Here is a 17,991-nt window from a genome sequence, read left to right on the forward strand (position 1 = left end):
TAGTATAATGGCTAGGCTCTGCAGCTGTACTTATTAATTCATTTCTCATAGTAAACATGTATGTCAGTTCTTCCAATTTTTAACAATTTTATTGTAAAGATGATGTACAGAGGGGTTACAGTTACCTAAGTCAGGCAATCTTTCTTCTTGAAACTGCCTCCAATTTTATAGATAAGCAAACCAAAACTTAGGTTGATTAAGGTCATTCAAGTATGAAGTTGCAGGAGGAGATCAAACCTGAGCCTTTTAGCTTTGCAGTTCATAGTGCTAATCACCATTGCATAGTGTCTCCTTTCCTGCTCTCATAATAAAAAGCCATTCACTGTGTGTTTCCTCCTCCCTGATAGTCCTGAGGCTTGAGTTGTTTGTTCTCACCAGGCTTTGGCTAATCCAGGTTCAAAGCCACTCAGATGCTGCACATAATTTAAAATAATTGAAGACCCCACTCCTTTCCTTTTCATAAATCTCCATCTTTTCTCTCTGAGGTTTTGTGGGACAGAGTGAAGCAGAAAACCACCCCCCAGAACCTCTTGGGTTTGTTTGTTTGTTTGTTTTGTTTTGTGAACTCTGGACCTGGGTGCTGTCCCTGAGCTCTTCAGCTCAAGGTGAGTGCTCCCCCCATTTGAGCCACAGTGCCACTTCTGGTTTTCTGGTGATTAATTGGAGATAAGAGTCTCATGTTCTTTCCTGCCCTGGCTGATTCTGAACCACAATCCTCAGATTTCAGGATATAGGTATTAGCCACCAGTGCCCTGGCTCCCGCTTGTTGTTTTTTTTTTTTTTAAAGACATATTTTGATATGAAAAGGAGACAATATCTCATGATGTTTTGCTATCTGGAATTCACCCAATTTGTTTTACAAAGTAGTAAATGAACTTGATGCCATTTCTGTTTGGAGAAGGAAATTACATGTTTCCGCTACTATAGGATCCAGCATTCTAATGATAAAAATCTAGGTCAAGTCAGATCTCTATTTTAACATTTTTATTTTTATTGCTACATGTTCCCAATACAACAAACAGCATCAGTAGTGTACACTTTGATGGAAAGTAATTTTTAGCTTAGTAGAAGAGAAAGCTCATAGGTCAGAAGTAGAATAAATTTGTCCATCTTTATGGGAGGTGTGTGTGTTTGACCATCTTCATAGTCCCTGTGGACTAGACATATGCACATGCAAGTAAACTAGAGAGAATCTCATTCTGGTAATAATATTAGGGGGGAAAAATAACTTCTCTTCAAGGCTCAGGGATTGTTTTACTATCTGGAATTCACCCAATGTGTTTTACAAAGTAGCAGCGATTCATTTTAGAGGTATAGAATCAATGTTTGAGGCTGTTTACTATCAAAATGTAGAAGTCCTTGAACATCTGTGCTTTGACAGGTTAATATGTCTATAGTTTACAAATATTGCCTTCGAACCTTCTGCTTAGGATACTTTACGTGTCATTTGTGGAATATTTATCTTTCATACACCTTAAAATGTTTCTAATTCGCTGTTCATTAAAGACATAACTGTAGCTGAATTCCTATTTTATGTTTCCATCAAGGGAAACAGCTTTGCATCCACTACTTAAAAAAAAGGCAAAACAAAGGTTTGTTTACATGATATTAAATTGATTTTTAGCTTTGAATTGGCTGTGGTGATAGGCTTTGCATTAATTTCTCCTCTATGGCACAGAAAATTCTCTCTCTAGTTTACCAAAATATTTTATTGTTACTAGTGTAAATATTTAGTACATAAAAATACTATCAAGAAAAAAATCAACTTTTAATAAATATTTTCCGTTTTGTATTCTATGTACAAGTACTTTACATCTACTCCCTGGAGAGAGCATTTCTGGCTTCACTATGAGCAAGGTGATCACTGACATAAATTACTAGCACATTATTGCAGTCGGATGCATTGTGGTTGTGAATATTTGGATATGAACCATGCAGAAAATAAATTATTTCAACCATTAACGAATACTTCCTTGAACCTGCTTTCAAAGCACTGTCACTTCTAGTCTGATACTTTTCTCAGCTACTCAAAAGTATAAGCATTTGTATATCAGCAATAGGAAAATTAGAAAAATCACAAGGGTGCAAAATGAGGTCCTGGCAAGACCATTTGTCTTGTACAGGTTCATTTACTGCTCTAATTATTATCAATCCTGGGTTTTGTGTTTTAGTTGTAGAAACAATAGGGAATAGATGAGATCTGTTTATCTTTCAGTTCTCTGCTTTTTCTTTCAGTTCTCTGCTTTTTCTATAATTTAAGTATCACATTGTTGATTCAACAAAAACCATACAACAAAGCTTCTTATATTGTCAGTAGCTGTAATTCTAACTTCTTCATAATATTCTGCTTTGAAAAATCAACCTATGGAATGTCAAATAAGGCAATACTCAATGGCAGGCACCTAGAACATCCAGAAATGTAAGATAGTAAACAATCATTCAAGAACATCTCTTTAAAATAATACTGATTTCTGCAATATACAGTATTTACACAACAGCTGCAAATTTGCCCATACAATATTTCTAATATAGATAAATAGGAATACAAGTCTAACAATTCTTTGCACTATTTCCAAAATTTCTTGAGGTGTAAACCGTTGGCATTAAAAAAATCAGCTGATATGCACAATTGGTTCCAGTCCCTTCTTCTAGAGAGCAGCCACCAGACTCAGCAATGCACTGTCTTTTTGTGAACATATCTTTGGTCCTTTCTTCTGATGAATTCTGGTGAAATGAGTCAATGCAGAATAAAAAGGGAGGATAAAAGCAACGAGAAAGTGAACCAGCACTTTACATACTTCCATTTAACCGATAAAAGTAAACCATCTATGGAGATTCCCACTTTGAACAAGCTGTATGCACCATGCAGAGAGAGAGGTTGTCCAGGTTTCCAGATCTATCTTCTCATCTTTCTAAAATAGGCAACCTTATTATCTTGTCATCTTTCTTTGAGGTTCTTGCCTGAGAAGAAGCACCTGTGGAATCACTGATGTCAAGGAAGGATGCAGCAGCCACCTGTGAAGCAGAATCAAGGTGGCCAGCACCCTTGGTGGATGAGGAGGATGGTTCTGAGACCGGGGTCAGAGTCTTACTTCCAGCCTGCTGTGCTCCTCTCTGGGGTGAGTTAGCACCATCAGGTCTGCTGAAAGCAGCATGTGTGTGTGGACTTCCCAAAGACTTTTTCTCAGCAGGGGTCTCTGAATAGTAAGGAACCAAAGGTGTAGGCATCACTAGAGATTTTGAGAGGTCACTCGAACTGAAGATAGAATCATCGTGAGTTGCAGCAGCTTCTCCCAGGTAGGGTGGTGGCAAGGTGCTGCTGCGCTTGCTACACGACTCACAACACAACTTCTTATAACCTGGAATGGAACAGTATCGGGCCAGCACCTCCATTTGACAGAATATGGACTTGTCTCCCAAACATGGCTCATCTGCAAAAGTGAAAACATACGTTAGGCTGAATTCACTGAATTCACTGAAATAGGAAGCTCTTTAGTCACAGCCATTGGCATTACCACTACCATTTTAATGTTTAGCAGGGTAGTTTGGGTCTCAGAGTGGGAAATGAGAACCATCACAGATATTTGTCAAGATTAAAAAAAAGGCTTATATTTTTATGCTTGTTTTATATTGAATTGCTGCCTTTCTAATAGCGTCCCAGTGTCCCTTCTACTTTAAGTGTTTACCAGTGAAAATTCTTAGGTTACTGTTGAAAGCACAAATTTGCATGAAATAGGCCATAGTTCTTGAGCTAAGGTTGATTCATTCCCTTAATACTTTCTTAAAGAATTAAGGGAATGAAGTTACTCTCAAAGTATTTGATGTTTCTCTATATACACCCACACTATTATTTACTAAGTTCATGCAAAATGAGTATGTACTTAGGTCAGACCAGGAATTATCCTAAGATCTATCATGCTATGTCCACATCTCAAATTATAGACTGAATCATATTACAGCTAAAGTCACTGTAGTTGATGTTGTGAATGCTTGAGGATCATTAGTGGGCTTCACTCTAAATGGTCAATAGTTATGTCCTTAAATAAGGAATAGGTTAGGCTTTAACCTCCTGAGTACAAAAGTATGAGGTGTTCCCTTGTTGCTGGAGGAAGACTGTAAATGGGAGACTCTGTAAAGTGTGAGTACTTTGTAATTGGAGCCTGGTCTCTTTTAAAACCCGAATATACTTCTGTGTAGAAGAGGAAAGGGGAGAGAGATGGAGGAAGGGCAAATGCACATAGAGGAATCTTTAGCCACTTCTTCACGATAATTTTTCTTGTCATACATGAGAAAGGCTTAAAGGCAACGAAATCAGTTAAGGAAATTTTCCAACTTTCTTGCTCTACCTCCATATGAGTAAGTCAGGAAAAGGAATTAAGGAATTTTTACATCTGATCTCAAAAATCCATTTGGTTCTACAATAGATGGTGACTCAGGGGAATTTTTACCTGTTTGATAAAAATGTAGAAATGTGTGGCCTTTAGGCATAGATTTCGAGTTACAGATTAGCAGAGAAATGTGGAACTACTAATATAGTGATGTTCTCCATAGCTCCCATGTCTGATAGAAAAATTAACCAGCTTTGTAAAAAATATTTTCATTGGAAAGATACTGTACAGAAGGGTTACATGAGTAAGGTAATGAGTACATTTCCTGTCAAGCATTGTTACCCCTCTGTTTTTCCCCTACCATCCCTTTCCTCCCCAACTTCTTCCTTCCCCCCACCAAGTTGTTAAGTTCATTTTCAACATAGTGTCTCGTACATTTCGTTGTTACAATGGGTCATCCTGTATCTTTATTTCAGCATTTTGTTATTTCCCTTCTCCTCTCTAAATTAGAAAAATGTACATACAAGATGCAGGGCACAGGAATCAAATACAGTAAAAATAGGGGTTATACCAAGGGGGAAAAACACACAAAAGGAAGAAAAAAAGTCACATAGTATATTAAAAAGAACAGCAAGAAAGATAAAATCTCGTGTCCCTATCTTGGTCATTTCGCTTAGCATCATCTTATATGGTCATATGTACATAGCCTTTGACCTTTTCTGATTGTCCTAGACATATACTAGTAATTGCAAATAAGGGAAACTATGGGACCTATGTTTCTTTGGGCCTGGGTTACTTCACTTAATATAATTTTTTCCAAGTCTTTCCATTTCCTAACAAATGGGGCAATGTCATTTTTTCTGATGGAGGCATAGAATTCCATTGTGTATATATACCACATTTTCTTGATCCATTCATCTGGGTTGGTTCCATATTTTAGCTATGTCTACCAGATTTTAAGATCAATCAAGCTTTCCTGGAAAGAGTTCAGCCTGTCAATTTCATAAATTATACACACACATATGTGTATATATTATATTCAATATAATATATAGTATATATTATATACGTGTAACATAATATATATAGAGAGATAGCAGTAGTAAATTTTAAGGTTTTAAACCAGATACAAAATCAGTTTACTTCAAAACCAAAGCCAAAAAAGCAAATTGTAAGTGCTATGTCTCCCCCTCATGGTCATATCTGTACTTGCCATTGTATAATGAAAATTATTTTTAAGATTTAAAGCCTGAAACTTCAAAATATAAAAACATTCAAACTTTGTTGAAAAGCATAGCATATGTCAATATCTGTGGCTTACTTTGGGATTTGTAGGCTGGGGAAAAGAAACCTTTAATCCTGAATCTCAAAATGTGTCAAATCACGAGGTAACTGGGCCTGGGGGCAGAGTAGAAATAGGCCCCTAACGTGTGGAACACAGAAAAGAGGGCAAAATGAGACAGGCTGAGATACAGAGATGGAAACCAATATGTTTTAAACAAAGAAAATACACATTATTTTTTAAATATAGCCAATTGCTAGGCCATATTTGCTAAAATTAATGTATCAACATGGGTGTGAAATAATGTGAAATTTTACTTGAAGAACATAATGAATAAAAATAAGTAGCCCTCATTAGAGACCTAAATTGGCAAGATCTACACACACACGAAACTGCACCATTCCAATGTTACGGGTAGGTGAGGTGGGCCATGTCACAAGTAGCAGTCAGGCTAATACTGCAAGGATGTTTTTCTTTGCTTATTTCTCTGCTAGGTTTAAAAACATCATCAGAGGGGCTGGGAAGGTGGCTCAGTGGTAGAGCGCTTGCCTTGCATGCCTGAGGCCCTGGGTTCGATTCCTCAGCACCATATAAGCAAAAAGAAAAAAGCCGGAAGTGGCGCTGTGGCTCAAGTGGTAGAGTGCTAGCCTTGAGCTGAAGAGCTGAGGGACAGCGCCCAAGGCCAGAGTTCAGGCCCCACAACCAGACCAAAAAAAAAAAAAAAAAATCATCAGATGGAGTGTACCACAGATTGCCAGGGAGATGCATTTATCTGATTGGGGAAAGGGAAATAACAAAATGCTGAAAGAAGTACAAAAGATGACCCATTGCACCAATGATACTCACAGGACACAATGTTGGAAATGAACTTTACAACTTTGAGGTGGGGGTGGAGTCTGGAGAGGGAAGGGATAGTTGGAGAACAATAATGGAGTGGGTAATAGTGTTCAATGAGAAATGTACCTTACTCATGTAAAAGCTTAAAAAAAAACCATCAGAACAGTGAGATCCCACTTACCATTACAGGGAGGTAGCTGACAGGCTCTGACAGACTCGGGCTTTTCCCCGTCGCATTGGTCTCCAGCCCTGCACAGCACCTGCCTCACCTCTGTTCCCTCACCGCAGGTCACTGAACACTACAGAGATAAAGGCTGTAGTTAGTGGTTTATTCCACCAAGACTGGAAGCCATGTGCACTCATGGTCCCCCTAGTTCTGTGGTGGTTGTTTCTCTACTGGGGCCATGATTATTATCAGTGGTTTTGAAGACAGGGTTTAAACAAGGGCTCCATCATTTATCATCCTCAACCTGGTACTGTTTGAATTTCAATATCCTCATCTAGAAAGCTTCCATAAGCTTCTATAGTGATTCTTGCCTCAGAGTACTACTGTGGGACTAAGAGCAAAGGAAGTAAGATGTCGTACACAACCCAGAAGCCATTAGGATGGCCTTGATGAACTCAGCTTCATCACAGTAACTACTGTTACTTTACTCCTATAGATTTATTAATGAAGATAGCAACTTCCAAGCTATGAAGAAGCACCTTTGTTCTCTGGGAGGAATGGGATGTGAGTTGTATTCACTGCTCAGCATGGACAACCCTCACTTGCATGCTTCCTCCTCCGTGCTCTTTACAAATACCAAACACAGGTGACAATATGGGCAAGGTCACAATGAGTCAGCCTATCACCAAACATCATCCTTCACCAGGCAATGGCTGCATGCTGGGGAAGCAAAGGATGATGTTTTGGAAAACTGCACAGACTCAGAGAGGTGTCAGTCCTTTGCTACAGCTAAGCTTCACAGCATTATGAATGTGCAGGTGGGAATTTGGACCCTGGCAAAAACAAGCCAAGTGGAAGCTAGTACGCTTCAACAAGCAAGGTCTGTTTGGAATTTAGTGTGTACAAATAGAAATGAACAAAGATCTTGGTATATCTTTTAGACACACCTTCATGCCACAAATGCACATAAATATGGATTGTTCCTACCAAGTAATTTGTTTACTGGGGCTTGACCTCAGGATCTCATCTTCTGGCTTTTTTTGCTCAAGGATGGCACTCTACCACTTGAGCCATCCATACCCCACTTCCAGATTTTTGGTGGATAATTGGGGATAAAAGTATCATGGACTTTCTCTGCCTGGGCTGGCTTTGATCCTCAGCCTTCTGCATAGCTAAGATTACAGGCCTGAGCCACTGGCCCTGATTTTTAACTGCAGTACTGTTTTAAAGTGTTAAAATTTCCTACCAACCCCAGATGACTAGAAAACATGCCAGTTCCTCAGTTTACACAAAGCCTATCTGATGTTTAAGTCAAGTTAAAATTTACTGCACATAGAATTTCACACACCCACCTCATTCCAAGGCCCAGTTTTCCACTGGGCCGGGCAAGGCCCTCTGTTACAGGGCCGGCGGCTCTCAGGACGATCACCCACACAGTACTTGCTGTGCACAGAGCGGTTGGTGCCATCATGGAGTGGCTGGAGGCAGCGTACGGTGCGGATCTGGTAGCCGGAATTGCCACAGGTTTTGGTGCAATGTTCCCACTCTTCTGCAACCCAGCTGCAGAGAGAGGAGCCAGAACAGTCAATGGGATGCATGGTGTGCACATCCCCACCTCGCTCTCCCGGTGACCACAGCCTAGCAGGGCACACAGTAGCCCAAAGCAGCTCTGACTTTCTAACATCAGTTTTATTTTTCGTCTACTTGGCGATTTGGCCCTGGGAATTCTGAACCTGTTCTTAAGATTACCCTGGCTAAGATCAGGCAATGAAATCCATGAAGTCAATAAAACTAGGAATGCCACAGATGCGTACTAAGACAAAAAGGTTACTGCTTTTTTTAATATGCTTTCATGAAATCTATAGAGTTTACTTATTTTAACAGCTGTTGCTGTGAAGGACCCTTTTATCCTCTTTTGGTCAGTTCTTTCTGGAAAAAAACTGAAAGGTAAAGTCAGGGTGCATGATTACATTTTAGCACTTCATATTTGAGGGGAAATAATTTGGAAAGGACTCTAAACAGTCTGAATAAAATTAAGCCCAAGAAGAAAAGAGGAGTGGAGGGGTAGCTACAGGACATGATATTGGATTTAAAAATTGAGTAGGGCTAATAATAATGTAATGCGTATTTCAGAATTGCTCAGAGCAGATTTTAAAAGGTTCACAACACAGAGAAAATTATAGAAGGGGAAGGATTATGTTCATTAGCTTGATTTTTACCATTCTGTCTCACAGTATTACATTATAGTTCTTAAGTATGATTAGTCAATTTAAAAGATCTACAACTACATATCCCAGAGCATTAGGAAAAATGAGGGTCACGGCCCCTTCATTACTGTGAAATCTTAAGATACTAGGAAACAACAGATCCTAGTTTGAGAGAGAAAAAAAACTGACAACTAATTTTCAGTGGTAGATGCCAATGTTTTTAACATCAAAGTTGTTAGAAAAAGACATCTTTTGCAATTTTACTTACATTTGAAACTTCTAGAATGAACCAAGAAATGAGAAGACAACTAATGCAGGAAATGAGATTCCTTTCAAACAGAGACAATGAGAATCCCCAGGAGAAAGCTGGGTAGAGTTTAGGCTAAGACTGAAAAGAACCCTTCTGTTCCTGAGTGCTTAGAAGAGAGTTATGCTCCAGGAAAAGATAGTATTTGGGGAGAGGAGTGAATAATCATGAATTTACGTTACATAAAAGTAGTATGATGAAATCCACTAAAAACTCTTAGAAAGGGGTGTGAAGAGTAAATAGGATGAATTTGATCAATGTCTGGTATGGAAATGTCACTCTGAAACCCCCTTTGTGTAATATATGCTAATAAAAATGGAGAAAATGAAGACATACATTTATTGGAGAAGAAAATTCTCAGAGGAATGGAAACAAAGACATACTGAAGGAAGCCCCAAAAACTAATAGCTCTTACAAAGAAACCAATATGGAAGCATAGGGAAGGAATAAGTATGGTTTATGTTTGCTGTACACAGTGCTAAACTATCTCACAATGCACAGTAGATATTGAATATTCAACTCTGCCCAAACCTTGAATCAAGAAAGTGGTGTATGTTAGCAGCTAAGAGGCAGCAACCACAGCTTTAATATAATCCTTATATAAGCTTTGCTTATGGGTAAAACTTTAAATGAGCCAAACTCCTATTTCACTCTCAGAATAGGACAGTTAGATGCTTACAGTGGATGTGTGCATTCCTGAATATTGCACATTCGTCTAATGGGTTTTGGCTTTTTGCTGGCCTCACAGAAGCTACGATGAACCATTTTATTATCACTTTTCCTCCGGCATCCGTATTTAGTGTACTGGAAACCTGGAAAAAGAAATACCCTTTTTGAATATTCATTCAAGGAATATTTTGAGTGCACATAGTAAACCAAGTGCAAAGGTAAGAAGGGTAAGAGGTTCTATCATTTTCAATTGAAGGTGAAAATAGCTAATCTTTTAAAATTTATTAGAAGCTACAGAACATCAATTATGCACACTTTCCAGTGAATTTAAATAAATGCAGTATATGCATTTTAGTGTGATAATCAATACTGGTGCCAGAGGCTTTATAGTATTATGTGAATAACTATGCAGAGGGCACCTTAAAGCTTTCCTGGAGAAAAGGCAACAAAAGCTTATAAGAGCCCAACTTCCTTGAGCAAAAAAAAATCTTGAAGTTCAAATTGTATGGGTAAAAGCAAAAGAAGCAGAATTAAATTCTAGGGACAGGACACTTGAGGTGTGTCACATATGAAGAGGCCAGAGATAAGGAGATCTCCCAATATTTTCAATTTTGATTTCTACAATTACTAGTCTGGAAAAAATTTCAAAATCTACAAAAATTTGTAAAGAAAGCACAAAACCCAGATTGCTGCATCTAGGTTAATCTTTTGTTAGCATGTCAGCAATTTACTATCCATCATAGCTACCATTTTACTTTGTGTAATATCTTCCCGAACTGAGAATTTAACTTGCAGACATCTTGATCCTTAGAAACACTGTATGATTCTTAGAAGCAGGGCATTTAACATTGAATAATATAGACAAAACCTGTTATAGGTCCTCCCAATGATCCCTGTAGCAGTGCTCTTCCAACTCAAGATTGTATCTTACATTGAACTGCTAATCTGTCTAGCCTCTGAGATGCATTATGACTATTTTTAATCACTTTTTCATTGCAATCAATATTTTTGAAATGAATAAACCACTTTTGTAAAATGTCCTGCAGTTTTGGTTAAATGCATACTCATGATGATCCAGTTATTTGCAGGTGACAATACTACATTAAAAGATAGGAGGATTTTAAAATAACATAGTCCTACTTTTCCCTCAAAAATTTTTACCTTAGGGATACAGGAATAGTAGAAAATTACCATCAATCAAAGATTGTTGCCATAACTCTCCCTTCCAAAACAGGGAAGGAAACCTGGCCAGGAAGGAGCCACATGGGCATGACCTGCATTAGGACCAAGAGGATGTAATGGTACAAGGAGAATCTGAATTAAATGACCAACCTGTAATGGATAAAGAGATGTTCTTAAGCAGGTGCCAGTGGCTCACACCTGTAATCCTATTTAGGAAGCTGAGATCTGAGGATCATGATTCAAAGCCAGCCCAGGCAGAAAACTCTTGAGACAATTATCTCGAACAACCAAAATGCCAGAATGAGGGTGTGGCTCAAGTGGTAAGCACTAGTCTTTAGCAAAAACTCTCAAGGATAATGCCCAGAACCCTGAGGTCAAGCCCCAGGACTAGCAAAAAATACAAATAAAAAAAGATTCTTAATTATGTAAAAGTTCCTACTAACTTTAGATACACTTTAGGAATACATTCTTCAATTTTAAGTTATAAAAATGGTTAACTCAGGCATTCCCTACATGAATAGTGTTGTTTACAGTTATGTATGCAATCATTTTTATGATAGTGCCTCACCTTCCCTTTCCTGTTGGGGAGAATTCTATCTTAGCCAGCTCAACACAGCAGTATTTTTCAGAATTAGAGGAATGAATGATGGGAGAATTGAACAACACTAGTTAGCTTCCTTGGTGTAGGGGTTTTACCATCAGTAAAATGGATATGAAAATACACCCATCTCATTAGGCCATTGTTGAGTATTTTTACAGGGATACGTAAGCACTCCGGGTAAAAGCTGGATCCAAATACAGAGCATAATCAGCTACAGAGTTATCAAAATAAAATAGAATGATGGAAGAAGTAACATTGATTAAGTTGCATTGTTCTCATAATCTAATCTTTTGGGAAACTGAAACCCCTTTGTGCACCTACTCTACTTTAAAAAAAAAATAAGAAAAAAGAGAAGAAAGGTGATAATCTATGCACACTGATTTGGGACAGTTTTGGAGTTGTGGAAAAGTGATTACGTGTAACCACCGCACTGAACATAGATATAACCTAAGAGAAATTAGCAAGGAGATTCTGTGGTCCCCATTGTAATGAATGAAATATGCTGCTTTGCTGATTCTGGGATTTTCACTAACCATGTTTGGTACTTGCATTTTGGTTGTTATTCTTGGTATTTCAATTAGAGGTAGAAGCACGATTGGCTTTTGAATGAATTTCATGTTAAAACTATAACTTTTTGTTTCTTACCTCCACCACAGGGTTTGGAGCACTGAGACCAACTCTTCAAAGCCCACTCAAAAGTATCTAATTCTTCCTGAATGACATTGTTGCTGTTAATTGTAGGCACGGAGTCTTCATGGATGATATACTTATACGTCAAGCGGGAGCGGGTATCATTCTCTTTAGGTATAATCTAAAGCCCACATGAAATAAAAAGCTTTATTTTTTTGAGTGAAAAAACTAAACATTTCACAATATTGTTCTTATATAATGTTCTCAATCCAAGTGCAAGGCACACAGTTAAATAAAAAATATATAAGAAAATAAATATATTAAAAATATATATTAAAAATATATATTAAAAATATATATAAAATTTTGAGCATAAAAATGCTTCAAAGAACTGCATACATTAAGGAGTTAAGTTTGCATTTATATAACATTCACCATAGTTTTCCTTAAATTTTACCATCTGTGTATTTTCAAGTTTTTAAAAAAATAATAAGCTCTTTTGCAATAATGATATTCCCTCAAGGCAAAATATATTATGGAAAAATATATTTAGAACCCATTCATAGTTCTACCAAACAAGAGAAAAGGAAAGTCACTTTCGTGTTTGTCTGTTCCTGCTTATTTCCCATAATAAGTCACACAATTTTTCTTGGATAACATGTAAATATTTTTATATAACATGGTTTTAAAGATGCTGATCTTTAGACATAAAAATTTGTCTTTCAGTACATATTATGGTCTCTACCATTAAGAAGATTTCCAGTAGATTAACAGCATATTTATTGTTTTTGTAATAGACTGGTGAATGGCCAGCAGAGATAAAGCAATTGTAATTTTCATAAATAGGACTATGTTAAAACGTCCTAAAGTTTTCACCTTCACAAACTGTACTGGAAAAAGATCTTTATTTATTTCATAACTTACCAAGTTCAATTCCTCCAAACTGATTTCTCACTTGTATTTTTGTCCACTGTGCACTGCATAATTGTCAGCCTCTTTAATTGGTACACATTTTAATTTCTAAAAAGTTCTACATACTAAAAGCATTAATCACAAATGTTTTCTCTGTTGTTTGCCATTCTATATAGCTTAGGGTGAATGAATTATACCAAGGGGTAATATGTGCAATCCATGCAATTTTAATGTTTTAGACATAGCTTTTGTTTGAGAGCCCATTGGGTAAAGAATCTAGTATCTGTGTTGTATTTCCTTAACCTGTGTTTAATACAGGATTGAGAGTCAAATATCAACTCATTCTGTCTAGACAGACATCTAACTTTTTCAACCATGACAACCTGGCCACCATGCTCTGTGGCTCCCAACCTCAAGTTCCAGTTCTTTAAGAGGAAAAGAAAGACCCTTCTGACCTGCAACTCTACCTTTCCTAGCTACAAAATCTCCCTCCTGTGTCTTCCTGTGGTTACATTATAACCAGTGGGCCAAAACTAAACAATTTTTGTCTGAGAGTCCAGAAACAGTCAGATACATTTGTATAATTCACTATAAATAGAAAGGACAACTTCAGAAGGAGAAAAGAAAAAGGCTCGGGATATAGGTCACTGACAGAGTGTTTGGCTAGATTTGATCCCAACTAAATTTTTCCCTCACTGAAGTCCAGTTGTGGACTAGAATATTTGCAAATCACGTTTCACAGTGGAACTCACCAAACTTATAGAAAGAATAATAACTGTCAAAAATTTTACAAAAGAAAATTTTACAAATACTTGAAGACACTGAAAAAGGGAAATTATTTTCTAGAAGAGAAAAGACAAGGTTGGGGAAATTTGGTTTTAGGTTAATAACAAATTTTAACTGAGAATCTAAGAACACATTTCAAGTCAAGTAGATTATTGGAGGTGTCATGTTGATGGACAAAAAGAACTATGAAGTTAGAAAGAACATAAAGACTGTATGATGGAATTGAAGAGAGGCGACCAGTGATCTGTGTGACTGAGAAGAGAAATAAGCCCCCAGACAGGAGAGCAAGAGACAAGTGCAGCCAGCCCCCACAGTGGATGATTAGGGTTTAGAGATTAAGAGGAAACAGACTGTAGGAGGAGCCTAGAAGATCCCCAGGTTCCTTATCTGAGTGCTGGTCTGTTCATAGTCAGGCCAAGTTACCTTATGCTCTATCATGAGTGGCCACTGCTGGTTAGGAATGGGACAATGATACCAGACAGCAGGCAGGGCAGAAGTCAAATTTTTTATCCAGCAGAGGAACCTCGTTCACACTTGAGCTACTCAGCTAAGAACTTTCCAAAGGAGTAAGAACAAAATTGGTAGACCAGTCTGAATGAAGAATGAAACCAGGTCTTCAAAGACTTACATGATGAACAAAACCAAATAACCAGTTTTTCATTCATAATGTCCAGTGGAAAAAAGTTTTAAGCATAAGCAAAGAGTTATAGCTAGTAATCATAAAGAAATTAGCAGTCAAGGGAACCAGACAGCATGGAGATACAGAATTTAATAATAGCTGGAAAAAATAAATGAACCTGCAGAGAAATGGAAATTACTGAAATAAAAAAAGATATGAAAACAAACAAAAGCTAAATGGACATAGTAGAAAAGTATGAAAAAATTGCAGACAGAATTAGAGATCAAATAAACAAAAACAGTAAATTTAATGAGACCTCAATAGAAATTATGCAATCTGAACATTTTTTATGAAAATTATAAAAGAATAAGTAGAGCCTAAGACTTGTGGAACAATTTTAACTGGTTCAACATGTATGTAAAATAAGACATGAATAGAGTCTTTTACTCCCATTTCCTGTGTAGAGAACAGGAAATGTTTCTCCCTTGTTTATCCTGCTATACTAAAATAAATCCTTGCTAAAATTTAAGACCTCTGAGTAGAAAAGGCAATGATGGAGTTGGAGCAGCTACCCTGAAGATATAATAGAAAATTAACCAAATAGGGGACAATAAAAACTAACCATGAACACATAGTGAAGATTCCCAGCAAACCGCAAACTAAAGTACTCAAAACAGGCAGAGAAAATTGGCACACTGCTTGGAGAGCAGCAATATATGAAGTTTTGACCATAAAAAGCAGATCTGGAAGACAAATGTCCTAGCCGTGGATTTAAGATACATCCTGGCTCTTTTTTTTTCTTCACAATAGGCTGATAACTATTAACTCAAAATTCCTCTGACACTAAAAACAACAAAATTTTACACACCTGATTCTTTGCAATGTAGCCCAAACAAGATATTTTTTTTTTTTAGTCATTTAGAGCCTGTGTGCTTCACACTTGTATGAAATGGCATAATGCAACTGCTAAGTGTAAATAAGACTGGGTGTAAGGAAGGATATTGCTCTCAGAAACTCATGAGGCAGAATCCCTGATGGTGCTGAGTACATCCCCTAAACAGGTATGCCCTCTTGCTCAACTTCCCTCTTCTTCCTGGCTTCCCTGGGTCTGTAGGTGCTAACCATACTTGTAAACATGCACCTATGTAAAGTTTGTGTGTGCTACTGTCACTATATAGACATGCCTTTTCTTTTTGATTAGACACTCCCACCCTCCAAATCCTCTAGTATTCTATCCCCAGAACATGGACATTTGAGGTGTCGGGGTTGGGAATGAGAACAAAGGGAGGACAGATGAATGAAGAGGAAGGGTGAGACCATCTCATTCATAATACTCAATGTATGTATGTAAAATAACACCAGAGAAACTGAAAGGATGGGTGGGGTTGGGAGACATGGAGGAGAAAGATAAAAGGGATACCACTGATCCGGATGCGTTGTGCTCATATGTACTCATAAACTGACATGTAGAATTGAAACCCTTTGTACAACTACTTAAAGATAATGACTTTCTTTAAGTACATAGACATTAAGGGAAAGAATAGCAACCCCACCAGGTACAGGCTTACATCTGTGTGGAGACTGGATCAGTTTTAGGTCAGTTCAGGCAAAGTTTAGACCCCACTTTCATCAATAAAAAGCTAACTAGTGATTCACACTTGTAACTAAAACAATGTGGGAAGCATAAATAGTATCACATTTCAACACAGGCAAAGAACAAGATTCTCTTTAAAAATTTATCAGAAGCAAAACTGTTGGGGGAGCATGGTTCAAGTGGTATAAGGCTCTTAGTTCAAACCCCATCACCACCAAAAAACGAATTCTAATCCAGTAAAGATACCTTCAAACACAAAGGTAAAATAGTATTTTCAATAATTGAAAGGATTGTCCAATAGTAGTTCCTCAACAAAAGAAATGCTAAAGGAAGTTATTTCTACTGAAAGTAAATGTTAATAAATTGAAAGTCAGATTTGAAAGGAAGAATGAACATTGGAAATGTGGGTAAATAAAAATCTTACCTTTCTGTTGTCTTTGGAAGACAACTTCTTAAATAAAAAATGATAATACTTACTATTCAAGTTCTATATTACTAAAATGTATGGCAGTATTTCACAGAGATTAGGAGGAAAAGTATCTATGCAATGCCCAAGGTAAAAGTGTGTTCAGATACAACAATCATAAAAGTAAGCCAACTGCACATCAGATCCTCTCACATCACATACCAGAACCATGACAGGATCATGTAAGGGCCCATCAGTGTGAAGAGTCTCAATGTCGTCCTCAATGCTGTAATCCCATTCCACACCAAGATCTATAAACGTCCGGGACTTGGCCTCCTCCCCTTTGCCATTTAAAATGTAGTGACCTGTAGCCTGATTCTTAATGGCTAAAGGAAGGAAAACAAGGAGCCGGCATGCATTTTATCATATAACAATGTTTAAAGTCCCAGAGCTAGTCTATCCCCTTCTACAAATCAGTGGCTACTTATTAGTATCAAGCTATCAAAATGAATGGTGGTTAGTTCTAATAGTCTTCCCATTTTCTTTATTAGGCATTAAAAACTGCCCCCCAGAGCACTCCTATTGAGTAAAAAACAATGGCAAGATAGTTAAATAGGCAAATATAATGTTTGCAAATTTTTCCATTTGAAAACATTGTCAAAGAGATTATGATGGTCTAAGAAGTTCATGCTATATAGTTCTTCCAGAAGCTGAGGATATTTTGGAAATGATAGATACTTTTCATAGATACTAATAGATGATACTCAAGAATCAATATTGTTAGGCCAGCATATAACAGAATAGCTTCTATATAGCATATCTCTATAAAGTTGGTCAAAATGTTGAGTCACCCCAAGTAGGGGAACTGATTTTTTTTTGGCTAATAAGTTTTCTGATAAAAACTCCAAAGCCACATCACAACTGCTCAATGCAGCACTGTTTTGGCTGATAGACTTAACAGATTATAGATCGACTGTATATTGTCAAAATAAAATTTTAGAGGTGTCAGCGTATCATGATAATTTAGAAAACAAAAATTTTCTAAGTTACTACCACTACTGAAAATGTGTGGAAAATGTAAGTAATTTAAACCTATAAATATATGTATTCCTCTTAAGCTTCTCAACTGTTTGTTTTAATTGAGAATCTGAATGTTAGCATGAAAAATAAGAAGTTCTGGGTAGAGAACTACGGCTAACTGCATAAGGATATAACTTAAATTCTTAAAACAACCAATTCTTTGAGACACCATAAAAACTTCATTTTCTTTAAAGTAACACATAAGAAAAAGTGATTCACTGCTAGGCACAGTGGCTCTTGCATATCAGATTAACTATCTGGAACATGGAGGTCAGAGAATTGTGACCCAAACACAGCCCAAATAAAACAATGAGATTCTTATTTCAACCAATAGCTGGATTTGATGGCATGAGCTTGTCAACTCAGCTCCTTGGGAGACACTACA

At 37.2% G+C, this 17,991-nt stretch overlaps 1 protein-coding gene across 1 annotated transcript in view; it reads right to left on the minus strand.

Annotated features, from left to right (window-relative positions):
- Positions 1-1,655: 1,655 nt before the first annotated feature.
- Adamts3 (ADAM metallopeptidase with thrombospondin type 1 motif 3) overlaps positions 1,656-17,991 on the minus strand; it is a 204,776-nt gene continuing 188,440 nt past the window's right edge. The window contains exons 17-22 of the mRNA XM_042678383.1: positions 16,749-16,912; positions 12,225-12,390; positions 9,807-9,939; positions 7,966-8,173; positions 6,629-6,746; positions 1,656-3,431 (exon numbers count right to left, since the gene is read on the minus strand). Of these exons, the coding sequence (XP_042534317.1) occupies positions 2,905-3,431; positions 6,629-6,746; positions 7,966-8,173; positions 9,807-9,939; positions 12,225-12,390; positions 16,749-16,912 (1,316 nt within the window). The 3' untranslated portion in view covers positions 1,656-2,904. The remainder of the gene's footprint in view (positions 3,432-6,628; positions 6,747-7,965; positions 8,174-9,806; positions 9,940-12,224; positions 12,391-16,748; positions 16,913-17,991) is intronic.

The sequence above is a fragment of the Dipodomys spectabilis genome, unplaced genomic scaffold (assembly GCF_019054845.1).
Source record: "Dipodomys spectabilis isolate Male_0828 unplaced genomic scaffold, ASM1905484v1 ptg000043l, whole genome shotgun sequence".
Lineage (NCBI taxonomy): Eukaryota > Metazoa > Chordata > Mammalia > Rodentia > Heteromyidae > Dipodomys > Dipodomys spectabilis.